The 26,741-nt window shown below is 60.5% G+C and overlaps 2 protein-coding genes across 7 annotated transcripts in view; one reads left to right on the forward strand and one right to left on the reverse strand.

Annotated features, from left to right (window-relative positions):
* Nucleotides 1-1,311: 1,311 nt before the first annotated feature.
* LOC116951248 (uncharacterized) lies at nt 1,312-9,852 on the forward strand. Its single transcript, XM_032969748.2, has 2 exons — nt 1,312-3,633; nt 8,507-9,852. The coding sequence occupies exons 1-2, from the start codon at nt 3,571-3,573 to the stop codon at nt 9,830-9,832; spliced, it is 1,389 nt and encodes a 462-aa protein (XP_032825639.2). The 5' UTR covers nt 1,312-3,570; the 3' UTR covers nt 9,833-9,852.
* A 5,071-nt stretch (nt 9,853-14,923) lies between these two features.
* Nucleotides 14,924-26,741, reverse strand: part of LOC116951164 (uncharacterized) — a 93,025-nt gene continuing 81,207 nt past the window's right edge. For all 6 annotated transcript variants that reach the window (XM_076073476.1, XM_076073475.1, XM_076073474.1 and 3 more), the window contains 4 exons: nt 26,536-26,636; nt 26,003-26,082; nt 23,860-23,933; nt 14,924-23,737 (listed from right to left, as the gene is read on the reverse strand). In XM_076073476.1, the coding sequence (XP_075929591.1) occupies nt 22,322-23,737; nt 23,860-23,933; nt 26,003-26,082; nt 26,536-26,636 (1,671 nt within the window). In that variant the 3' untranslated portion in view covers nt 14,924-22,321. The remainder of the gene's footprint in view (nt 23,738-23,859; nt 23,934-26,002; nt 26,083-26,535; nt 26,637-26,741) is intronic.

Here is a 26,741-nt window from a genome sequence, read left to right on the forward strand (position 1 = left end):
GCCAGACAGTGGGGCCAGCAGCAGCAGAGGTGGAAGAGGAGTGACCACCTTTCACGCAGCGGAGCTCGACGAGAGGGGGGGAGGGGGGTGAGGGGGGTTTCTTGACGTTCGCTCCACGGGGTTTACCCGCTCCGCAGTCGGGGGGGGGGGGGGTCGCAGTTCAAGTCGCGGTGTCACGATTTTTGTGATTTTGCCGACGCAAACATTACCGGTGACTTATACATGAATAGCTTTTAAATTAATCAGTTTAATGATTAACTGACGCGGACGATAGAGTGGCAACCCTCCGCATCCAGCAACGGGCTGCACGCGTGTCCCCGTGTGTGCTGGAGACGCCTGCTGCATATCAGTCAATGCTTCATTAAAGTGCTCTATTTACTTATTTCATAATGATTTGCTCATTTATCCAGCAGAGCCACGCGTTTTCAGGAGGGCCCTGTTGCTACGTTGAGTTTGAATGTGAAGTTATTTTTAAGCAATCGATGACGATTCGTGTTTATTATTCACGTGTGGGAGGAAGAAACCGAAGCACCCAGAGATAAACCCACGCCTTGCGCGAGGGGGCAACACTCTATCCCTGTACAGATGGCAACAGATGGCGATTAGTCCACTCGCTGTACTGCCTTCTGACGGGCCAGGCTTGTGGCAACTCCCTCAACGCCCACGGGTAGAAGGGAGTTTCACAACATCTTTGTGTGATCCATCAACCCTCGCTGCTGCCTCCACGGCGCTGGGTTCGAGCACCCACGTGCAGCAGCGTGGCCACCGAGGCCAGGTCCTCATTGGCTGTATTATGCCACGTGTCGTGTTTGTCTTCATTGGTTGCGAGGCCTCCGCTGCTCGATGAAGAGGCCGCCAAGCTCGCGATGAGCACCGCGTCATCGACGTGAGCAGCACGCGGGGAGGTCACGGCCGGGAGGAGGAGGAAGAGGAGGAGGAGGAGGGAGCGGCCGAGGGCGGGGACGGCGCTGGTGATGGGGAGCGGTGATGAGGAGCGGTGGCGCAGCGGTTAACGCACTGCGTTACGAACCCGGCGACCCGACTTCGATTCCAGCTCATGGCCAACAACAGTGATGATTATTTGAACCTGTTCTGGGCCTGCCCCAGATGGAACTCGACCTTCAATGAGTAGCCGGTGCGATGTGCAAACATCGCCACTGGGGGGACAAAGGCGGCCGGGCGTGGTGTTGGCCACCCACCCCCTCGTGTGTTATGCGAGGGGGTGGGTGTTAAGGCTATACGGGGGATATTTGCCTTTGGTGATGCATTCCTCGTCACAGTGACCCGCTGCTCATTCACGCAGCACCACTCGCCTCCTTTTACAGGCGCGGCCTTGCAACCCACATGCCCTTACAGAACCAGGGAGAGCTCCTATTCACCAACACACACACAGCCCGATTGCCTCTCTCTCCTATTCACAAACACACAGCCCCATTCCCTGTATCTCTCATATTCACCAACACACACAGCCCCAATGATCTCTCTCCGATTCACCAACACACACAGCCCCATTCCCTATCCTATTCATCAACACACACACATCCGCATTCCCACTCCTATTCACCAACACACACAGCCACATTTCCCCTCCTAATCACCAACACAGCCCCATTTCCCCTCTCTATTCACCAGCACACACAGCCCCATCCCCCTCACTCTACTATTCACCAACACACACACAGCCGCATTCCCACTCCTAGTCACCAACACACACACAGCCCCATTTTCTCTCCTATTCACGAACATACAGCCCCATTCCCTCTCTCTAATATTCCCAATATTCACCAACACACACAGCCGCATGTATATCTCTCCTATTCACCATCACACATACAGCCCCATTTTCTCTCCTATTCACGAACACACAGCCCCATTCCCTCTCTCTAATAGTCAACAACACACACAGCCGCATTCCCACTCCCTCCTATTCACCAACACACACACAGCCGCATGTGTATCTCTCCTATTCACCATTACACAGTTAAATTCCCTCTCTCCTATTCACCAACAGCCCCATTTTCCCCCTCTATTCACCAACACATACACAGCCCTATTCCCTGTGTCTCTCCTATTCACCAACACAGTTCAATTCCCTCTCTCCTATTCACCAACACACACACAGCCCCATTCCATGTGTAGTGTTGTAAGGACGAGCAGACTTCTTTAGGAGGCACACTCTGTTTATTGTATTATTTCCTTATACAACGCTTAACACACACAGAGGGATATTCGGTCCCCTCACCCGATACCCTAGGGAGGTACAGCCTCCGGACCTGGCGGGACTCACACGTCTACCGCTAACCTCCTTGATACCTAAGGAGGTACAGCCTCCGGACTTGGCGGGACTCACACGTCTACCGCTTTCCTAGTCCTCCGGCTAGGACCTAGGGGAGGCTATCTGACCCACCGCTGGCCCGGTGGGTCCTGACCACTGGGTATGCCGAGCCTTAGCCCTTAGAAGGGCTGAAAGGCTGGTCCAGGGTCCTAGCTAGGCTTCAGCCCAGTCTTCTATCTTCGTGCAGGGAGAGAACTCCCCGAGGTCCGTTGGGTCACCCGTCTTATACCCCTTCGTGGCCAGGTAGAACCAATCATGCATTCCCACGTGGAACCGTCTGATTGGTTCGTACCAAACCCTGGCCACGATCCGTTTCACCTCAACTGACCCCAACCGTTGTACCCAGGGGTAATGCTGCACTGCCCTGATGGCAATGCAGGTTACACAACAGCGCGTAGTTAACACCTCTACACATGTATATCTCTAATTCACCAACACACACACACAACCCAATTATCTCTATTCACCAACACACACACAACCCAATTCCCTTTATTTCTCCTATTGACTAACACACAGCCGCATTACCACTCCTATTCACCGACACACACACAGCCCCATTTTCTCTCCTATTCACGAACACACAGCCCCATTCCCTCTCTCTAATATTCATAATATTCAACAACACACACAGCCGCATTCCCACTCCCTCCTATTCACCAACACACACACAGCCGCATGTGTATCTCTCCTATTCACCAACACACACACATCCCCATTTTCTCTCCTATTCACTCACACACAGCCGTGCGATTGCCACTATTCACCAACACACACACACACACAGCCGCATTCCCACTCCCTCCTATTCATCAACACACACAGTCCCATTCCCTTTCCCTCCTATTCACTAACACACACATCCGCATTCTCATTTCTATTCACCAACACACACACACACAGCCCCATTTCATATATCTATCCTATTCACCAACACACACGCACAGCCGAATTCCTTATCGCTCCTATTCGCCCTCCTCATCCACCCCCTATTCGCCAAGGCCACTCCCCCACCCTCCCAACACCACAGGGCCCCTCCCCGCCTGCCTCGCCATATTCTCTCCGCTACTCCTCCTCCCACCGCTCCGTTGTTCAGCACCTCGGACAGCGGCAGCAGCGTTGCGCTCTCCACCCAAACCCTCTCCCCGTGCGCTCTCCACCCAAACCCTCTCCCCGTGCGCTCTCCACCCCGAGCTCTCCTCGAGACCTCCCCCCCGCGTCTCTTCGCCACAGCGATGGCTCTGCCCGTCTCCATGCTCGTCGCGGTCCTCGCCATCGCCAGCAGCGCCACGGCCAAGGTGAGAGTTCGAAACGCTGCCGCTGCAAAATTTCGAAGCGAACGACCACAGCGAACGACCACAGCGAACGACTCCATTCCCATCGCGGCGTCACCCCAGCGTCCCTTTGTGTCACTGTGCACGCTCGCGAGATGCCTCGTTTATACATTAATGACGACGCGCAATGCGTTATCGCCGCACACACGTATGACACATGCATGACACACGTATATGTACGCTCACCACCACGCGTGTTCCGTGTTGTTGTGTGGTTTAACCGGCGCCAGCTGCCGCGAGGGATTGCGCGTTGTTGCTGTGTGTACGGCATGGCTGCCGCTCGGCTATTGGATCGTTCCTCCTCCACTGCCTCGCTGCTTCAAAGCGAGCCCGCTCTGAATGTAAAATAACGATTTTGGGCACTGACTAATGGTGCTGAGTGGGGGGTTCTTAAAATAAACATCTCAATTAGCGACGAATTCACTAGAGCGAAAGCTGCAGCGACCAGCCATTGAAGAGCGCCTCCCATTAGCACGGTTGACTACGTACGGTGCGAAAGAAGTTGAACACACGTACAGAAGCAGCACCATCGTCATCATTCGCCAACGTTGCTACGAGTTTACAGAATGAATGGCGCATCAGCTACGACTTATCGGCACAACGCATCGGCTCAACGATGAAATCGCCCACGGAACACACACGGCACACAAATATCGGTGATGAAGGCCGTGATTGCTTCAAAATGAGAGGCTATTGCGCATGCACAGGTGTGCAAACAGCACGCTGGTAATAAACTCTGGCAGGTGGGACGCGCCGTTAACACCCGCACTCGGCACACACACCCCACACACACACACATACCTCACACACGTACACACACACACACGTACCCCACACACACACACCCACACACGTACACACACACCCCACACACGTACCCCACACATACACACACGTACCCCACACATACACACACCCCACACACGTACACACACACACACCCCACACACGTACGCCACACATACACACCACACACGTACGCCACACACATTCACGACACAACACATACACACACACCCCACACATACACACACACACACCCCACACACACTACACACCACACACACACATTCACTATACAACACAGCACACACACCCCACACACGTACGCCACACACACATTCACGACGCAACACATCACACACACACCCACACACACTACACCCCACACACCCCACACACACTACACCCCACACACCCCCACACACACATTCACTACACACAAACACCACACACACACACCACACACAGGACACACACAAACACCACACATACACTACGCACACACCACACACCCCACACACACACACGCACACACACACTACACACACCACATACACGCCACACAAACGCCACACACACCACACACACGTCACACATGCACCACACACGCCACACATACACCACACACACTACACACATACACCCACCCACACTACACACATACACCACACACACCACACACACACACCGCACACACACACTACAAACACCACCATACACGCCACACAAACGCCACACACACTACACACACACCACACACACTACACACACGCCACACACACCACACACACCACACACACACCACACATACACCACACACGCGACAAGGTCTCAGCCCCATGCCCACGCAAAATACGGTGACAGTGACGCGCCTCTCGAACGCTTTGGCCGCACGGCCCCCCGATCCCATGGCGCCCCCCACGCCAACCCCCACGCCAACCCCACGCCAACCCCCACGCCAACCCCACGCCAACCCCCACGCCAACCCCCACGCCAACCCCCACGCCAACCCCACTCCCTGACGCTCCCCTGACGGCCGCGCCTTGCCCACACCGCACCGATCGGCGGTGTCAATGGCTCCACAGCCAAACATCGGCACCCCCTCAGTGACGGCGTGGGGGGCTGTCGGGGCGTGGGGGGCTGTCGGGGCGTGGGGGGGGGGGGCTGTCGGGGCGTGGACCGCACGGCGTGCGGAACGCGGGGAGCGAGACGACGGCCGAGGCCATTTTGTTGATGTGCGCATCGCTCGGCCGAGGCGTGGGGACGGAGCAGTGGAGAGAGGAGGGAGGGGGGGAGGGAGGGGGGAGGGGAGGGAGGGAGGCGGAGGGAAGAAGGGAGGGGAGTGGGAGGGAGGGAGAGGGAGAGAGGGGGAGGGAGGGGGAGGGAGGGGAAGGGAGGGAGAGGGAGGGAGGGGGAGGGAGAGGGAGGGAGGGGGAGGGAGAGGGAGGGAGGGGGAGGGAGAGGGAGGGAGGGGGAGGGAGAGGGAGGGAGGGGAGGGTGGTGGCCAACTGGGCGATCTCGCGTAGGATTGACGCCAAGCAGCCCACGAGCAGCAGGCGCAGACCAGGCGCGCTCACCGCCTCCTCGCTCCGACCCTCTTCGCTGGCCCAGCAGGGGCCACGCCGAGTCCCAGGACTGCCGCGACATTGGCGTCGGGGTTTTTTTTTTAACGTCCGAGATGTTCTCGGCCAAATTCACGACGAGTGATTATTATACAAGAGGGGAGCACCTGGGAAAAACCCCCACGCCTTTCGCGAGGGGGCGACACTCAATTCCCGTACAGATGGAAACACATGGCGATTAAATTATGATTGAAAGCTTTCGTGACTGCAGGATTCATATTCTTGGTTCTTTCGGTAAAGTCACCACGTAGAAAGGAAACAATAAAATAATAAAAATATAAAACAATAAAATTCTCACGACGTTTCGACTGCAACACAAGCAATCATCATTAGGTGTGAAAACCACTTTTTTTCAAATTTCCTTGCTGTGGGTTTCACACCTGATGATGATTGCTTGTGTTGCAGTCGAAACGTCGTGAGAATTGTATTGTTTTATATTTTTATTATTTTATTGTTTCCCTTCTACGTGACTACCGAAAGAACCAAGAATATACATGGCGATTAGTTCACTTGCTGTACCACCATCTCCTGGCGAGCGAAGGTTATAGCATCTCCTCGACGCCCACGGGGAATGGATTTTCACAAAAGCATCCGTGTCTGATCCACCAACCCCCAATGCTGCTGGCTCCACAGCGCTGAATCAATGGCAGCCACGGGCAACAGCGTAGCCACCACCACCACCACCACCAAAGATTCCCCGTGTGTCTTCAACAGAGTCTTGGAGCAAGTGCTGTTAGCGAGCACCTGTTAAGGCCAACACGGCACACGAGGGGGTGGGTGGCCAGCATCACGCCCGTCGGCCGCCTTTTGTCTCCCCAGTTGCGATGTTCACGCAGTGTAATCTTATTTAAGGCCGAGTCGACTTTGGGGGAGGCCCAAATAACACTCGCCACTTACGTTGACTATCGCTGGGAATCGAATGCAGGTCGCATGGTGAGTCGGGCAATGCGCCAACCGCTGCGCCACCACTCACCGCAAATACAAAGTTCTCCCGTGTAGCCTACATAGCCTGTGCTGGCAAGACCAGTGAGTCGTGGCCTCATGGGAGGTCGCTCATTCTCCTCTGCTGCTCATGCGCTCTGAATGAATGGCCATTTCCGAAACCGTCCGTGCTGTAGATTCCGTTGCCCTCTCACTCGCCGTAAAATGAATGTGCATCCCGTTTCTGTGCCGCATCTCGAGATCGCAATGATAGCGATTCCACCGTGCAGTAGCCCCCACGTGGTGTACTGCACGGGCTGGTGGAGAGATCCTGGACGAGGAACGGGGGTATGAGGGAGGGGGGGCGGCAGGGAGACCCCCACAAAGGGAGGCCGACATCTCGCGATTGCAGCTCCACAGAGTCAGCGCGAGGCGGAGGGGGACGACTGCCTCTGTAAACATGAATCCCTCCCCTCGCTCCCTCCCCTCTCCTCGCTCCCTCCCCTCGCTCCCTCCCTCCCCTCCCCTCGCTCCCTCCCCACCCCTCGCTCCTTCTCCACCCTTCTCTCGCTCCCTCCTCTGGCTCCCTCCCCTTCCTCCCTCGCTCCCTCCCCACCCCTCGCTCGCTCACGAGGTCCCCGTGTCTCTGTGACGACACGGGGGGGGGGGCGTTCAGCGAGACCCCCCCCCACCCCGGGCCTCTCGGGCAGCGCGTGCGGGCCGTGCCCCAGGGGACAGGGAGGGGGACATCGTCTCCTTGAGCGTCTCGAGTTGTGGTCACACTGCAGACACTAAACTCTCTCCCTCCACCCCCCCTCCACCCTCACCCTCCACCCCACTCCACCCTCACTACCCCCACTCCACCCTCACTACCCCCACTCCACCCTCACCCTCCACCCCCCCACCACCCTCACCCTCCACCCCACTCCACCCTCACTACCCCCACTCCACCCTCACCCTCCACCCCACTCCACCCTCACTACCTCCACTCCACCCTCACTACCCCCACTCCACCCTCACCCTCCACACCCCGCCTCCACCCTCACTACCCCCACTCCACCCTGACCCTCCACCCCACTCCACCCTCACTACCCCCACTCCACCCTCACTACCCCCACTCCACCCTGACCCTCCACCCCCACTCCACCCTCACTACCCCCACTCCACCCTCACTACCCCTCCTCCACCCTCACCCTCCACCCCCACTCCACCCTCACTACCCCCACTCCACCCTGACCCTCCACCCCCACTCCACCCTCACTACCCCCACTCCACCCTCACTACCCCTCCTCCACCCTCACCCTCCACCCCCACTCCACCCTCACTACCCCCACTCCACCCTGACCCTCCACCCCCACTCCACCCTCACTACCCCCACTCCACCCTCTCCCTCCACCCTCACTACCCCCACTCCACCTTCACCCTCCACCCCCACTCCACCCTCACTACCCCCACTCCCCCCTGACCCTCCACCCCCACTCCACCCCCCACTCCCCCCCACGTCCTCGCAGCCCCTGCTGTCCCAGCAGGCCGAGCGGCTGGTGGCGCTGCGGGGGGGCCCGTACCCCCACGCGCGTCCGCAGGCCCTGGCCGCGCGCCTGGAGGCGGCGCTGCCCTACGAGGGCGCCATGCTCGTGGCGCCGGGAGCCGGCGGCCCGGGGCCCTACGGCCGCGGGCCCGGGGCCATGATGGGACCGCCGGGAGCCGCCGGTGGCCGCCCTCGCCTCGCGGAGGCCGCGGGGTCGCAGCAGCAGCAGCAGCAGCGAGGCGCGGGGCTCGCCGATCTGAGCGGCCCGCAGCTCGCCCGGCTGCGGCAGCTGGCGGCCGAGTACGCGGCCGAGGGGCAGCTGCGGGCCGCGCTGGGCTACGGGCCGGGGTACCCGGGCGCGGGACCCAGGGCCCAGCAGCTGCAGCAGCAGCAGCTGCAGCAGCTTCTGCTGCTGCAGCTGCAGCAGCAGCAGCAGCCCGAGTTGGAGGACAACCTCGTGGAGGAGGAGGTGGAGGACGATGACGACGATGAAAACGACGACGTGGAGGAGGAGGAAGAGGAGGAGGAGGACGAGGTGGAGCCGGACGCGACCGAGGGCGACTTGGGGTACGCGGAGCTGGCCGAGGCCCTCGTGCGCGCCCTGGCCGCGGAGCTGGGCGAGGAGGCGGCGGCGGAGCGCGCTGGGGGCGCGGCGGGGGGCTGGAGGGCGCCGGCAGTGCGGAGCGGCTGGGGCCAGCAGCTCTCCTCCTCGTCCCAGCAGCAGCTGCCCAATACCATCGCGGGCGAGGGCATTGGGCAGCAGCAGCAGCAGCAGCAGCGGCTGGACGAGGAAGCCCTGGGTCGCATCGTGGGCTATCTGTTCGGCTCCGCCGCTGACGGCTACGTCGGCAACGATGTGCGCCCCCGGTACCGTCGCGACGCGCAGCTCCAGCAGCAGCAGCAGCAGCAGGCGGGGTACGGCGACGGCGGAGATGGAGTCGCTGCGGATCGCAGACTCAAGGGGGCAGCGTCAGCAGCAGCGGCGGCAGCGGCGGCACCGCAGCAGCAGCGCGCCCGGGTGAAGCGAGTCCGCAGAGATGCTCCTCCCGCCGAGCCGCTCATCCGCGTCAAGCGCATCGACCCCTCCGAGAGTGACGAGCGCAGCGCCTCCTCCGCCAACTCCGCGATGAGCGGCACCACCACCACCGGCAGCAGCGGCGGCGGCGCCCGGGTGACGAGGCGGGAGCGCCGCTCCGTGGCCCCGCAGGCGGAGGAGGCGCTCGAGCTGCGGGGCCTCGTGGGGCTCGCGCGGGCCAGCGGCACGCGGCTGCGGCGGCTCCGGCGCGCCGTCCGCGCCGTCATGAAGTAGGCGGCGGTGGTGGGGGGGTGGTGGTGGTGGTGGGGGGGGGGTGGTGGTGGTGGTGGTGGTGGTGGGGGGGGAGGTGGTGGGGGTGGTGGGGGTGGGGGGTGGTGGGGGTGGGGGGTGGGGGGGTGGTGGGGGTGCGTCCCACGGCGGGGCCACGGGCACGCAGCCCCAGCACTCCCGCCTGAGGTGGCCTCTCGTCCATCCACTTCGCACTCCCCGCGGCGTGACGTCGCAGTGCCGAGGCTCGCGCGAGCTCTGCTCATTGAGCTGCGGCCCCGTCGCCTTCTCTCTCTCATCCTCACGCACGCAACGCGTCTCTCGCTCTCTCTCTCTCTCATCCTCACGCACGCAACGCGTCTCTCTCTCTCTCTCTGTCACGCAACGCGTCTCTCGCTCTCTCTCTCTCATCCTCACGCACGCGTCTCTCGCTCTCTCTCTCTGTCTCTGTCACGCAACGCGTCTCTCGCTCTCTCTCTCTCTCATCCTCACGCACGCGTCTCTCGCTCTCTCTCTCTCTCTGTCACGCAACGCGTCTCTCGCTCTCTCTCTCTCTCATCCTCACGCACGCGTCTCTCGCTCTCTCTCTCTCTCTGTCACGCAACGCGTCTCTCGCTCTCTCTCTCTCTCATCCTCACGCACGCAACGCGTCTCTCGCTCTCTCTCTCTCTCTGTCACGCAACGCGTCTCTCGCTCTCTCTCTCTCTGTCACGCAACGCGTCTCTTGCTCTCTCTCTCTCTGTCACGCAACGCGTCTCTCGCTCTCTCTCATCCTCACGCACGCAACGCGTCTCACGCTCTCTCTCTCACACGCAACGCGTCTCTCGCTCTCTCACGCAACGCGTCTCTCGCTCTCTCATCCTCACGCACGCAACGCGTCTCTCGCTCTCTCTCTCACGCAACGCGTCTCTCGCTCTCTCTCACGCAACGCGTCTCTCGCTCTCTCTCTCACGCAACGCGTCTCACGCCCGCGTGCCGACTCTCTCGCCACCCCGCGAGAGTCGCTACGCGAGTCGCGAACAGAGCGGCCGGTCGCGTCGCTCCTCGAGTCGTGTCTCACGCCGCCCGTCGTCAATGCCACGCGACTCGAGAGGGCGAGGATGAGGAGCAGGAGGAGCAGCAGCAGCAGGAGGAGGAGCAGCAGCAGCAGCAGCAGGAGGAGCAGCAGCAGGAGGAGCAGCAGCAGGAGGAGCAGCAGCAGGAGGAGCAGCAGCAGGAGGAGCAGCAACAGGAGGAGCAGCAGCAGCAGGAGGAGCAGCAGCAGCAGGAGGAGGACCCAGACAACAGCGCGCTCCTCTCAACCTTCGCGCAGCACCAACCCAGCACCGCGACCCGTGTGTAATTACTACACTAATTATTAGTATTAACATCACGTGGTTATCCAGTATGTGTATTATACTCGATAACCGCATTTTTATTATCGCCTCGGGCGCGAGGGGACGTGAGATGTCCGGTCTGGGACCGCGGGTCGCGTTGGAAGAATAGGAGGAGGGGGGGGGGGTGGTGGTGAGTGTCCGTGGTGAGTGCCGTGGGGAGGGAGTGGTGAGTGCCGTGGGGAGTGAGTGGTGAGCGCCGTGGGTTGAGAATGGTGAGCACCGTGGGGAGAGAGTGGTGAGTGCCGTGGGGAGGGAGTGGTGAGTGCCGTGGGGAGGGAGTGGTGAGTGCCGTGGGGAGGGAGTGGTGAGCGCCGTGGGTTGAGAATGGTGAGCACCGTGGGGAGAGAGTGATGAGTGCCGTGGTGAGTGCCGTGGTGAGAGAGTGGTGAGCACCGTGAGTGCCGTGGTGAGCGCCGTGGAGAGTGGTGAGCACCGTGGTGAGCGCCGTGGTGTGTGCCGTGGTGAGCACCGTGGGGAGAGAGTGATGAGCGGAGTGGTGAGCCCTGTGGGGAGTGGTGAGCGGAGTGGTGAGCCCTGTGGGGAGAGAGTGGTGAGCACCGCGGGGAGAGAGTGGTGAGCGGAGTGGTGAGCGGAGTGGTGAGCGCCGTGGGGAGAGAGTGGTGAGCGGAGTGGTGAGCGCCGTGGTGAGCGGAGTGGTGAGCCCTGTGGGGAGAGAGTGGTGTGCACCGCGGGGAGAGAGTGGTGAGCGGAGTGGTGAGCGCCGTGGGGAGAGAGTGGTGAGCGGAGTGGTGAGCCCTGTGGTGAGCGGAGTGGTGAGCCCTGTGGGGAGAGAGTGGTGAGCGGAGTGGTGAGCCCTGTGGTGAGCGGAGTGGTGAGCGGAGTGGTGAGTGCTGTAGCTGTCGTGGTGCCGTGATTTGTGTTCTCGGTGCTTCACACTGTGGCTGTGCTGCTCGCTCGTGACGCTCCGTGCCCGCTTGGGAGACTCGTGTGCATCGGATGTTGAACTTCTTTCGCACCGCACAAAGCCAACCGCGCTAGTCGTTGGTGCGGGGGAAGGACAACAAACGAAACAAAGGAGGGATGGTGGTGCCGGTGGTGGTTCACGTAGACACTGAGATGGCTCTTACCAGGTGCCGAGGATGAAATCCTATGGGTGTTCCATCGTCGGTGTTCGTGTTCCCGTTGGTGAGGCGTCTCTTGCGCTGCTGTGCTTTGGGCCTTAAAGGCCACGGCACGCAGCTCTGTTGCTGTGGAGTAAAACCTCCCAGCTGTCATGGCTGACGCACCTCCCCCGTGACCTTCACAGACCCCCACATCAAAGGGGATTCGACCCAGCAGAAGGGCGCCAGGGGTTTGACACCAAGGGAATGGTGGGGGGGGGGGGGGCAGACCTATAAATTGACTGCACCGAGAAATATGAATCCAGATTGTTTTAAAATGTTACTTTAAAAAAAAAAACACAACGATTAAGCCAGCCCAGCTAATCCGCAACTGCCGCAACCTTGGGACAATAACTACACAAACAAAATACAATTACGACCTCGGTGATTGCGACTACAGACCGCGAGGTGAAACCTCCGCTCCGGAAACTCCCGATGACACCCAGACACAGGGGCGGTGCAGCACGTAGACTTAGCGCCATTTCGCCATTCATCCCGTGTGTGTGTGCGCGAGTGAGGTTTTACTTGCTCGAGCATCTTCACTGTGGCTCACTAAATTACCATCAGCACGAGTGCCGAGGTCTTTGCCCTAAATAACAACATTTATAATCAACAAAATCTGTCGTATGCGTCACGCTAAATCAACGCGAGCTCTTCTCTCTGCGAGTTTGACGTCACCCGTGTTTTAAAATGGCCGACCGAGCACGTGCCTCGAGAGCCGACTGCGCCATCAAGGCCACCCGTGATTTGACAAACGCTGTGCAGCGCAACAATAATAATAACAGGACAAAGTAAATGTTTTGACAATTTAAATCACCGACACGTTCAGTTGATCAAAAACGTTCGATTATGTTCACGTCGATTCAAACAAACATGCCAGCCCGTCTGTCTAATTGCACCGCGGGGCGAGTGCGAATTCCGCCGCGCGCGCGTGCGGTTGCTGAGACGCGAGTCGAGGGAGAGCGCCGCGTGTCCCCCTCAATATCGGGCGCACACTTTTACGTTTTACTCGCAGCGACACAGACACAAAAAGGCGACGTTTCCAAGAGAGAAGGGGACCAAAGGCACCGCGACACGTGGCGGTGAAATCCTGTCCGCGTGAACTGCGCGTCGCGTTATCAGCCGCCAGCGCAACACGAGGATCGAGCGCCAGTGAGACCCGGACCGCGACGCGAGCGGAGGAGCCCCCAGGGCACCACGCGGGGCTCGGCTGCCTCCAGCGGGCACTGCGCGTGCCAGGTCGCGGGTTGACATCCCAGATTTTTGCGACGCACGAGAACCCGGTCAGTCGAATGTTTTCTCTTTCTTGACTTCGCTTTTTCTTCGAATTCGGAACGGGCCGAGAGAGAGAGGCTGCGTGGGTTCATAAGCGCAGTGTCCGATACGCAGGGAGGGGAGGGAAATTCTGATCGGTTGAACTCTCTCCGTGTGGCTCACCACACACACCTGAAAGACAGCGCTTCCCGACTGTCCGTGGGCTCAGTGTGGCCACCAGTGCCTGCCCTTTTAATCGATTCATTCGGCCACCCCTGCTCTGAACGAGGGAGGCCGATTGAAGTGGTGCCGATTGAAGTCGCTCGGACACCGCCAACGCCCTCTGCCTGCTGAGATGTGAGATTGGTGACTGGATCGCTGGTCTCGCCCGACGCGTTTACCACTACCACCAGTAGCTCACCTCCTGAACCAGTGGTGGAAATTCCACATTTCGATACGAGCAATGCGCACGTCCTTTAAAAGGTGACCGTCCGTTCGCCCGTCCGCTTGCCTCAGTGGGTGGTCATCGTTTTATCGACCCCTGGAGTGATGATGCTGACGACGAGACACCCGAGTTCTCAAGTGAAGCGGCTGCTTGAGCATCACGGAGACTCGCCCCCTCTACTCGTGCGAGACCTGGGACGTGGGAAGCGGTGGCTGTGTCGTGCTGGCCTCGTTCACGTCGTCTCCTGTTGCATATTACATTCCAGCCGTTGCGCTCCACCCACATTAGCCACACGAAGAAAACGAGTTTTCCCATCTCGTCTCGTTAGTTCCTCACGTCCAAGGTCGTGCGAGCGTGGACTTGGCGGCATCATTTGGGCGTAGAGACCGCCAACGTTCAATTGGTGTCTGCACGGTCCGGTGGACGCGCGTATCGTGGACACGTGATCGCCGTGTCGGCGTGGGGACGTCACCGCTGCTGCTGCTGCACGACCGACCCCGGCTCTTTGTCGACGCCGTCTACTCTAGGGGCACGATGACGACACGTGGCCGACGTTGACGACACGTGGCCGACGTTGACGACACGTGGCCGACGTTGACGACACGTGGTCGACGTTGACGACACGTGGTCGACGTTGACGACACGTGGTCGACGTTGACGACACGTGGTCGACGTTGACGACACGTGGTCGACCATACGTCACCACGCACGGCCACTGGCTGTTTGGTGAAGGGGGTGACGTGGACCCCGGGGGAACCGAACCGTTTAAAAAAAAAAATTCGTCGCCACTGACGATAGCCGTGGCCGGGAATTTAACTCGGGTGAGCGAGGTTCATAGTGCGGAGTAGGAACACACTCGAGACTTCTCAGCTTGTCGGGGATTAGTTTTTTCCAAGCAACGTTTCAGCTGCGAAGCTCAAACCCGATGGCAAATTGCAACGCTTTTAACAGCGGCTGGTGCCTCTGTGGAACAGCCCGTGCAGTGCCTGCACACCGCCGGCAGCTGCGAGCATCCCAAGAGGCTTTACACGTCACCAGGGCTTGTCAAATACAGGGCGGCGAACTCCTTCACGAGTTTCATAGTGGCCGTGTCACGGGCCACGGAGCCGGCACGACTGTGACACCTGGTTTGGAAATCGAGGTCTCAGCAATTGTGCTGGTTCTCAAGTGCAGGGAGTTGATCGTCTCAGCCCAGTCATCAGTGACTCACAGAGACCCAGCGACTCGCAGAGACCCGCAGACGCGCACAGACGAGTTGACTAATCCGGGTTCTCAAGTGAAGGGATTTGATGGTCTCAGCCCAGTCATGAGCGCATAAAACAAATCTGATTATATTCCTAGTGGGTTCACATTTAATTCCACTTATTGCAGCTCCGATGGTTTACAAACCCCCGCTTCACCGCCACGTGACACCGTTCAGCAGACTCACCTGGGTGTGGTGGTGGTTGGGTGTGAGGATGGCTGGGGGTGGTGGTGGTGATTGGGTGTGGCGGTGGCTGGTGGTGACTGCTGGGTGTGGTGGTTGGGTGTGGTGACGGCTGGGTGTGGTGGTGGTTGGGTGTGAGGATGGCTGGGGGTGGTGGTGGTGATTGGGTGTGGTGGCGGTTGTGTGTGGTGGCGGTTGTGTGTGGTGGCGGTTGTGTGTGGTGGCGGTTGTGTGTGGTGGCGGTTGTGTGTGGTGGCGGTTGTGTGTGGTGGCGGTTGTGTGTGGTGGCGGTTGGGTGTGGTGGCGGTTGGGTGTGGTGGCGGTTGGGTGTGGTGGCGGTTGGGTGTGGTGGCGGTTGGGTGTGGTGGCGGTTGGGTGTGGTGGCGGTTGGGTGTGGTGGCGGTTGGGTGTGGTGGCGGTTGGGTGTGGTGGCGGTTGGGTGTGGTGGCGGTTGGGTGTGGTGGCGGTTGGGTGTGGCGGCGGTTGGGTGTGGCGGCGGTTGGGTGTGGCGGCGGTTGGGTGTGGCGGCGGTTGGGTGTGGCGGCGGTTGGGTGTGGCGGCGGTTGGGTGTGGCGGCGGTTGGGTGTGGCGGCGGTTGGGTGTGGTGGCGGTGGTGGCAGTTGGGTGCGGTGGCGGTTGGTTGCGGTGCCACACAAGTGCAGTCCACGGGGCGACGGCCAGCTGCGCGCGAGACCACCACCCCACCCCCTCCCTACCTGCCGTGCGACCTGTAGCAGGCAGTAGAGCAAGTGGGATGTTGACCCGCGTGCGTGGAGAGGCGCGGTTTCTCCCAAGTGCGCGGGGCGTTTCTCTGGGCACCGCGACGAGGGGGATGTGCCAACACAGCGAGTGCACTCCATCGGCACCCACCAGCCGTAGCGGGACCCCTTTCCCAGCAAACGGAAGTCCTCCAGCCTCGAGGAGGCATTACAGAGACGGCGGGAGAAGGGGGCGCGCGCGTCCCAACCTCCCATCTCTCTCCCTTCTCCAGCTCAAAATTAAAACTCTCCACTGCGCTTCGTGTTTCGGTGGCCGTGGCTGAACAGCAAATATTTTGAAAGAATAAAAAAAAAATTATACGTCAGTAAATGTCCTTGATCGCCTTAATAGAGACGCGAGCATTGGTAGTGGCAGTGGCTTCTTGTCGGCCGTGCGGTCTCGTGCTGTGTATCGCCTGCATGGCGTCGTGCGGGGCGCTTGTGTCTCCGTTGTAGTCGGGCTTCTGTTGTTGTTCACTTGCCAAATAAAAGACACTTACGAGTGACCTCAGCCCCCCCCCCCCGCTCTCTCTGTGTTCATAATGCACCCACGTGTTGTGTGCGTGCCTGTGTTGTCGAGCCGCGGTGCGGGGAGCGGCAGTGTAGCGGTTGGCGCTGCGCCACGTTTACACAGCACCGTGCACTTATTTAAGGCCGAGTCGACCGAGAGGAGGCCCAGGACCGTGTAAGATATTCGCCACTGTTATCGCCGAGTCTCGACGATCACGATCGATCTCGGGCAGCCACGCGGCCTGTGGCCGCCCCCACGGCCTCCTCCTCCTCGTCGTCGTCCACCCACGAGGGGTCCTCCCGCTACGAGCTGCCGGTGGGCCGGGTGAGTCGAGGGACGTCGGGAAGCCGTGCCCCCACACAGTGCCGTTCGGGTGGCGGGCCCCCTCGAGAGCCCCGAGCGATGAGTCCCGGACTCCGCAACTCAAGGCGCCCCTCCTCTCTCACGGGGACTGTGATGACAAACCGTAGCAGCTCCTGTAAACAACGGCGAGGTGGCTCGCTTGAGGGTTGTACCGGGAAGGACCCCCATGAAGAGACTGGCGCTGGATGCTGCTCGGCGCCGTCTTGGCGCAGGCTCCATAACTGGGACTCATCTGGGTTTTAAAATGTGGATTTAAAACCTGGATTTTAAAACGACACGAGGTTTATCAAGGGCGGCGAGTTGATTGCCTTGGAGAGAGCCGTCGACCAAGACACCAAAGCTCGTTGTTGGTACGGACCAATCCCCAAGCCGCCCGTGCAGGCAGCACAGAGGCCACGGCCAGCATTGCACCCCACGTGCTCTCCCCACTTCTCGTGGGACAGCACCAGCAGCCACACCTCACAAACACGAGCCCTCCACAACTCACAATTCCACATTTAGTGTTGGTCCCAGTTATTTTTTTTTTAAATTCTTCACAAACAGACAATGTGACCCTAGCCCGGCCTCGGCCTCAAGTCTAACAACGTTCATCTCAACGCGGGGCTAAGCGCCCCAACCTCTCGCGCGCAGAATGTCAGTCGCTCACAAACACGCACGCACACACACGCACACGGACCTCTCCCGAGACGGGACGGAGAGGCGTTCCGAGCCGCAAGGCGCCGCGTGAACCGCACGCAGCCGCGCGATCATTCGCGAAGGTTCAACGTCCCCTCGGCATCGCGACCTCCGCGCCGGCTCACGGCGGCCAATTTTTTTTGCGAACGCCGGCACCGAAGGGGCGACCCCAACGAACAGACGGCACGCGGCGCAGCGGCTTCAGAGGCGAAGCGTGAACTCGGCCAGACAGCGAAGGCGCGCCGGCACTCCGGCACTCACCCCTACCCCCGCCCACGTCCAGTCGCGCCGATGCAAAGCGAGTCGTGTCCAGGGGATCGACTAGGAGAGCACTCCGCTGGACCTGCCGCATCTCCGCGTGACGGAGACCGCCGACGCCGCTGGCAGAGCGTGGCATCGAACACGCGCCTCTGGGTGACAAACCCCGCGCGTGCCAAACCGCACGGAGAGTTCCACAGTTCTGAACAAATTTCATCCCCAGAGAAATTTCTGGTGGGGGGAAGTAAATTTTTTTACTCTTTTTGGGTTTTATAGTGTGCCCCTACTGATAAAAGTAAACACTATTTCTTCGGCTTTATTTTTTAAAAGTAAATCCACGCGTCATTCGGTGTGACCGGTCTTCTCATTCCATGGCCGGATGAGGGCACTTTTAACGGTACCACCGAAAACCTGCTTTCAGTCGCCCGTGATCCCACCGGGTTCACCTGCACAGCGTGCCGACCCCTAAATGACCACACAGAGCCCTCATGTACAACGCGGGCAGCCGTCCATGGAGGTATCATTCGTTGGCCAAGAACCAGAGTTAGGCAGCCGTGTGAACTGCAAGGTCGAATACACACTCCTGTGTGTGCGCGTGTGAGACGCGGTGGAAAGACTTGCACACCACAGTAATAAGAGCCTGGTTTGATTCCCGAATTGGTCGCCTCTCAGTGTGAGTTTGTATGTTCCACCCCGTTGTCTCCAGGTTCTCATAAATCCTCCCATAGCTAAAAAAAAAACCCCATACAATGAAACTGTCATTGGCCAAACATCCCAATGCAGGACCCTCTTGGGTAAATAATTATTGTTGTTGTTAACCGAGCTCAAGCCGTCTATTCCTCTTCAACAATTAATGATACCTTCACGGGCACCCTGCATATTGATTTGTCTCATCTAGCCGATGACATCGCTACAAGTGACACGGACGCACGGCGACACGCGCGCTCTGCAGGGTGCAGGCGAACGCCGTGTGGCGTTGGCCCTGCACCAGACCGTGGTGGTTCCGAGGCATCGTCTCTCAGGGTCGTTTCCCGGCGTGACGAGGCAGCGCCGCGACCCAGTGGCAGCGCGTTGCAGAGGCTCACGGTTCGAATCCAGCGGCCACGCCCTGGTTAGTACTGCGCGCCCGATAACCACGATATGCGCAGGCTGCTTTCGCAGCAGACGTTGAAGATCCCTCGACGTCATTCGCAAGAGTAGGCCGTCGTGTGCCAGAACGTGCCGCCGTCAGGGTTCAAATTTGCAAAATTACACCGCAAATGATTCAATGGGGAGTATACACAGCAACAATCGCGGCCCCCATACTGGCAGTGGACCGATGCACCAGAGCACTTTTGTAAAACTAAGACTCATCCCGATCTATTTATTCTCGAGCGAATTGCGATTTGCCTGTGGGGATTTCTGCAAAAAGGACAATTCCTTAGACGCGAGCAAAGCCACACACGCCAGGCCTCGATCCGCGCGCCCGGCCGCTGGACCAATGCGGACGGAATGGACGGAGGAAGGCAGCGAGACGATGCAGAGGACACCAACGCACGGGAGATTTTGCACCGCCGGCTCATCCAAGGTGACCGCAAAAGAGCCCGGCGTCGCGCGCGCGCGCCATCCGTCGCCTCCGCCAATTTGTGGCAACGTTACCATGCTTTAATTTAGGTCGACTGGTTAATAAAAAATAAAATCGGCTCGCACGCGCGCACCGAGGATTTGCGCGCGAGCCAATGTTCCCGCGCCGGACAAGATCCAAACGTTTTAGAAATTAGAAAAAAAAATATCGATACAGGTAAAACGTTTAAAAATGTCCGGGTGAGTTTTTAATATTTTCAATTAAAATCCATAAACTGTTGAACGCACGCCGGTTCGCTCCGCCACGCTCGCAGACAGAGCCCCTCACACCTCCCCCCCCCACAGCGCTCGCGCGACCTCGCGGTGGCCAAACGGCTGCCTCGCCGCTACACCCCAGAGAGGAACGCGCTCTTTTCCAGGAGGCCAACTGATACGTCACCCGACTTGTGTTTGCAGATGACCTCTATTGAAGCAACCGACGCGGCTGCCGCTGCCGCTGGCTTCCCCCGCAGCTTCCGCTCGCAGGCACGCAAGATGTACACGGCTCTCAACATCAAACAGACAAGGACCCTGCGCTCAGGAGATTTACGATAAAAGTTTTTCTGACCCCCCAAAAAAAAAAAACGAAAATCCTCCAGGGTGCTCCTCGCCCTGGACGCTGTTTTGCGTTGCGTGTGGTTTTTTTTTTTGTAATCACCCTAAAATGTTTTTTTTTTACGGCGGCGTGTTCGGTTCAGCGGCGAAGTTCTGGCTCGACGGTTTTCGAAGAAGCAGTCCCAGTGAACGAGAGCCCAAAATGTCCGCGGCCAGCTTCGGAGACGTCCGCGATAAAAAAAATAAACGACGCTAAAAGGCCAAAAATGTGCAAGCAACCCGCTCGTCGCTCGTCGCCATCGCGGTCGTCGGCGCCGCCATCGTGCCGTCGGCTTCTCGTCGTTCCCGTTGTCGCTCGGCGATTCGTCGTCGTCGTCGTCTCCGATGTAAACGGAGACCGGCACGGCGGATGTAAACGTGGCGTGCGAGCGGCCCGGGGGGGGGAGGGGGGGGAGCAGAGGGGTGGGCGGGGTGGGGGGCGAAGCGCGCGGTCTGCGGCGGAGGGCCAAGGCTTTGCGTCGCACGCCGGCAATAACCGCGCCGACGCCACCGGCGCCGCCGAGCAACGAGCGTGCCCGCTGGCAGAAGGCAAAGTGCTCGCGCTGCGCTCTGCCAGCCCCGTGGCGCTCGGTCCGTGGGCCTCAGCCGAGTTGCGAACAAATGCAGCGGAATGAAAAACGGTGTCGTGGTAAAAAGAGCGGTGGTTTATTCTCGATTGAGCCCCGACAGCTGTGCAGCGAGGGGCCTCTACGTCTACGGGGGGGGGGGGGGGGGGGACCGGCACGGCGGCGACCCCCCAGCGCTCGCAGCTGGCTTTCACGAGCCGTCATCCGGCGCCGGACAAGAGGGGCGACTGGACGGGCCGCCCGGCAGCGTCGCTCTACGGCGCCGTGGGCCCCGCGGGCTCCGAGGCGTTGTACGGAGAAGTGTTTTTTGTTGTTGTCGTCGTCTCTCTTCCTCCGTTACTTGTACAGCACATTATACAAAAGTCATACAACTGACAAATTAAAAAACAATGTACATCGAAACACTGCCCTCGTAACTGAACGTCGTGTCGGGTACGCTTGGGAGCGTGGAACGGGGGGGGGGGGGGGGCTGCGACCTCGACGGCGTGCGGCAGCGGAACGCGGAGGGGTTGTTTATGAAACATTAGGAACCAATCCTCGTGAAGAGTGAAACCGCACGCCGGCACCTCCCCGCGCAAGCGAACGAGGCATCGAGCGGCGCTCATACCCGCTGGTGGCCAGAAAGCAGTGGTGGAAATTCCACATTTCCACAACTGCTCCGGTTTAACCACAGTGACAAGTTATTTGAATCACCCCGAGAGGTGATAAGACAATTCTACCTCCCTACCCCACGAGATGTGAACTCTTGACCTTCCTATCTTAAAACTTTTTAAATTAATTTCCGTAACGGTTTGCTACACGATATCTACACAGTCTGCCGGTTGGTCTGTTTACCACAATTCTCACTCGTAGTCTCGTTTACAATCCGCCCGAAGGATAAGGTGCTGCCCGGTTCGAGACGGCCTCGCCGCCGCGGGGTCACGCCGGGTCCGCGGAAGGTCGCCCCGCGGCACGCGAGCGGCGACCTCGCCCAGCGGCCTCGTTCCGTCTCCGGCCGGGGCCGGTCGGAAGCCGCGAGAGCCGTGCAGCCGAGGTCGACGGGCGAGGCGTGGCGGTGCCGACGACGGCGCGGGCAGCGACAATCTCGCGACCCCGCCCACGGCGGCGCGCGGTCACGGTGACGGCCGCGACGGCGACGGTGGCGCGGCCGACCCGCGTTTACGCACGGCTCCCGGGGGCGCCGACTACGTCAGGTGACATTTGGGGCCGCACCCGAGGCAGGCACAGGAGCCGACGATGAAAAAAAACACAAAACACATCTCTGCCACGACCCTCGTCGCGGTTCGGTAAACTTCTCCCACACCGCCCTCCCAGCCGAGCCTACCCCCCAATTCTCCCCCAGAGGCGCGCCGCGCACCGGACAGGCAGACGGGAGGGAGAGAGGAGTCTTTTCGCAGCGACAACTTCGACCGAGAGGGCCAGGCGGGCCGCGCCGTGGGCGGGCTCCTTCCTCCGCCGAGTTCCCCTCCGCATCTTCAGGCCCGAGGAGCGGAGGGGTAAATTGTCTCCCGGCGACGCAGGATCGTCACAGAGCGGGCGGCGGCGGCGGCGACAGCGCCAGGCCGTCCCCGCTCGCCTGCCGGAACGCCGTGCGCTGCGCCATCGCCGCCCGGTCCACGCCGCTCGCTGCGCGTTGCTGCTGCTGCTGCTGCTGCTGAAGGTGGTGGTGGTGCTGCAGCAGCTGGAACGCCAGCGGGGGCTGCGTCTTGCCCGTGCTCGCCGCTCCCACGGGAGAGTTTGGAGAGACGGGCGCAACGCCGGCAGCCGCCCCCTGCTGCGGTTGCTGATAAACATGCTGCGCCTGCTGCTGCTGTTGCTGCTGCTGCTGTGTCTGCTGTGTCTGCTGCTGCTGATGATAATGGTGATGGTGAAGCTGAAGCTTTTGCTGACTCATCACTTGACTCTGCGGCCGAGCCTGTTGCAGCTGTTGTATTCGTGTTTGCTGCTGCAACTGCTGCAGCTGCTGTTGCTGCTGATGTTGAGACAGTGCCTGTTGAAGCGACTGCTGCTGCTGATGATGTTGATGTTGGTAGTGCAGGCTGAGGCTGCCTGCCTTGCTGGCCGACAGCAGCACAGACGGCTGCTGGTTCATCGCAGCGCTCGTCTCTCGCTCCACCGACAAAATCCTGGGCGCTGCCGCCGCCGCCGCCGCCGCCACAGCAACCGCGCCCTCCTTGAGGCGGTGCGCCTGCTGCTGCTGCTGCTGCTGCACCGCCGCCGCCACCGCGTAGCCGTGCGGCAGCGCCGGTCCAAAGCCGAGCCGAGCCGCACCGTGCGGCGGGGGGCTGAGCTCCCCGGCCGCCATCGTTGTGGGGGCCACGGTGCCGCCGTGCGCTTGCAGGACGGCGGCGGCTGCGGTGGTGGCGGTGGTGGTGGAGGGCGCCACTTGCTGTTGCTGTTGGTGCTGCTGCTGTTGCTGCTGCTGCTGGTGGTGCTTGTGAACCATGGCCAGCATCGCGCTCTGCCCGTGCACAAAGTGCGAGGAGCCCATGTGGCCGTGCTGCTGCTGAGGAGCGGCGCCGCCCCCCCGCGCAGGGAGGCTGTGCATGCCGAAGCTGTGGAGAGCTCCCGGCGTTATCGTCGTGAGGCTGCTGCGCTGGCCCTGCTGCTGCTGCTGCTGCGGCGGCGGCGGCGGCGACGCGATAGACGCGGCGACGGCGGGAGGGCGAGCGGCGGAGGCGAGGGGGTAGGCGCCGTGCAGCAGCGTCGCCAGGCTCGACGAGTTAGCGGGCAGGCCCGGCGGGAAATCCGGAGCCGCAAGCGAGGCCGGGCCGGCGCTGACGCCGGTGGGGCCGGCGTGGGGGTGGGCGCCGTGCGTGCCCGCCGAACGCGACGGGGGAGGAGGAGGTGGGGGGGGAGGAGGAGGCGTCGCGGTCCGCTCGATGACTCGGGCGCCGTCACCCCCACCGCCCCGAGCAGACGACCGGGATCTCAAACCCAGCTGCGGCACAGGGGGACACAGAGCGTCATCGGCGTCACCATCAGCAGCTGGCATCACAACCCCCGTGGAGTCGCTATGCGAGTGCCCGCGGAGACGTGCGAGGTCCAGAGTACGGCGCTCACCGCTTTGGAGCTCTGCTGGCCGAAGGCCGACGCCTGCCTCATCTCTCCACTCGCTTCCTCGGCCCCTGCTCTCTCTGTCAGAGACAACAGACAAAGATTCCCCACCGTGCAGCCTTCAACAGACTGTTGGGGCAAGTGCCGTAAGCGAGTAGAAATTATGCAGGACGGCACAACGGGCGCACAAGGGGGTGGTGGCAAACACCACCCCCGACCGCCTTTGCCTCCCAATTAGCGATGTTTACACACCGCACCAGGAACCCACATTTGAGCAGCCGAGTCGACCTAGGAGAAGGGGCCCAGGACCGGTTCAGCCAATCGTCACAATGGCGTCGGTGGCCGCGAGTGGGAATCGAATTGGGGCCGCGGGGTTTCGCAGCGCGGCTCGCCAACCGCTGCTCCCTGTGCCCGCGCGCACAGCGCCAATTTGCCATCTGTCATTAACCCCAGGATGCGACACCGTTTCCGGGTGGAGTGGCGAGCGGTTAAGCACCCCAGCACAACGTGAACCCCTGCGGACCCGAGTTCAGATCCCGACGAGGGATAACGTCGGTGGCGAGCGACATCGGCATCCGTTATTTCGTCACGGTGACGTCGCAACAGCAACTGCGCCAGGCTAGGTGCACCGTGAGGGCAATTACGTTCCGTGCGGAAGGCTCGTTTGCTGGCAGGAGGTCACGAGACAAGCTCAGCTTTTATGCGTTGACTGACAAGGCTGACGGATGCACCAGCGGCGCTCCCCCGCCACGGCATCTCGATGCCAACGGAGGCGTCGCGCAGCTCGATACAGAGGGTGGGGGGGGGGCTATGGACACCGCGGCAAACGGCGTGGGGCTGCTGCCGCCGCCGTCGTTGCCGCGGCAACAGATGCGCCAAGGAGGCCGCCCAGCAGGTCGCCACGGCGCACGTGCCGTTGCCAAGGAAACGGGATCTCAATCATCGCACCTCCTCTCCGCTACCGCGCGCCGTTGCCAGGAGAATAATTGACGTCCTCGCGTTCGATCGGCGAGGCCAAGAAGGGGGTGACGAACGCGCGCGGTACACGCTGCACAAGCGGTACACGCTGTACACGCTGCACGCGCTGTACACACGGTACACGAGGTACACGCTGTACACGTGGTACACGCTGTACACGCTGTACAAGCGGTACACGCGGTACACGAGGTACACGCGGTACACGAGGTACACGCTGCACAAGCGGTACACGCTGTACACGCTGCACGCGCTGTACACACGGTACACGAGGTACACGCGGTACACGAGGTACACGCTGTACACGCTGTACAAGCGGTACACGCGGTACACTCTGTACACGCTGCACACGAGGTACACGCTGCACACGAGGTACACGCTGTACACGCTGCACACGCGGTACACGCTACACCGCGGTTCACGCTGTACACTCTGTACACGCGGTACACTCTGTACACGCTGCACGCGAGGTACACGCTGCACACGCTGCACAAGCGGTACACGCTGCACAAGCGGTACACGCTGCACACGCTGCACAAGCGGTACACGCTGCACTAGCGGTACACGCTGCACAAGCGGTACACGCTGCACATGCTGCACAAGCGGTACACGAGGTACACGCTGTACAAGCGGTACACGCTGCACACGAGGTACACGCTGCACACGAGGTACACGCTGCACACGTGGTACACGTGGTACACGCTGCACAAGCGGTACACGCTGCACATGCTGCACAAGCGGTACACGCTGCACAAGCGGTACACGCTGCACACGAAGTACACACTGCACAAGCGGTACACGCTGTACATGCGGTACACGCGGTACACGCTGCACACACTGCACACGAGGTACACGCTCCACACGCTGTACACGCTGTGGACTGAGTAGCAGTGGAGCTCCAAACACGAAGAGCAATACCATGGCACTGGAGATGCAGAAGGCGCTGTAATGGGGCAGTGACAGCGCTAATTAATTGCAGACGCTGACGACGGGAATTCGCGCTCCGTCTCGCATCCCCACATTGTGGCACAACGGTAATGATGCTCGCGACGATACCAACGACGGCGATGACAACGGAGATGATAACTACGAAAACGCTCAGAATGATTTTTATTATTTATGATGATGCCGATGATGGCACTGATGGAAGTTAATTGAAGGCCCAGTGTTTCACCTTTGTCGTGATTTTTCGTCGGGAGTGCCGTCCTCGTTAAGCGCTCCACGAAACCGGGGTCCCGGCGCTCCGCAGGGGTCCTGCACACGCACACACCACAGCCGCGCTGTCTTTACCAAAACCACGCCGCCTTCACCACAATGGCACCAATCCTCACCACAACCGCATCGATCTCACCACACCACAACCGCACGGCTCTCACCAAAACCACGTCGCCCTCACCACAATGGCACCAATCCTCACCACAACTGCATCGATCTCACCACACCACAACCGCCCCGCTCTCACCACAACCGCACCGCTCTCACCACAACCGCACCGCTCTCACCACAACCGCGCCGCTCTCACCACAACAGCAGCAGACTACTGCACCGCTCTCACCACAACAACAGCACACTACCGCACCGCTCTCACCACAACCGCACCACTCTCACCACAACAGCAGCACACTACTGCACCGCTCTCACCACAACAGCACACTACCGCCCCGCTCTCACCACAACCGCGCACCGCTGTGAGAGGCGCGTACGCACCAGGCGGCCACGTGGGAGGAGGGTGGCACTAGGAGCTCCGAGCGAGCGCGCAGCTCCCCGCCGCCCTGCTTCTTCCTCTTCCTGTACTCGAGCAGCGACACCTGCACAACAGCAGGAGCAGCAGCAGCAGTCAGGGACCCACGCGCAGAGACACACACACAGCAGATCTGTACTTATCGCAGCCCGTTCCACTGGTCACGACGTAG

Source organism: Petromyzon marinus, chromosome 42 (genome assembly GCF_048934315.1).
Source record: "Petromyzon marinus isolate PM22_M1 ecotype Great Lakes invasive population chromosome 42, UKy_Petmar_22M1.pri1.0, whole genome shotgun sequence".
In the NCBI taxonomy this organism is placed as follows: Eukaryota; Metazoa; Chordata; class Hyperoartia; order Petromyzontiformes; family Petromyzontidae; genus Petromyzon; species Petromyzon marinus.

Bases quoted from the DNA above. Each gene is read 5' to 3' on its own strand.
- LOC116951248 (XM_032969748.2), top strand. From the start codon at position 3,571: ATGGCTCTGCCCGTCTCCATGCTCGTCGCGGTCCTCGCCATCGCCAGC. The intron at 3,634-8,506 runs GTGAGAGTTCGA...ACGTCCTCGCAG, and splicing joins CCAGCAGCGCCACGGCCAAG to CCCCTGCTGTCCCAGCAGGC.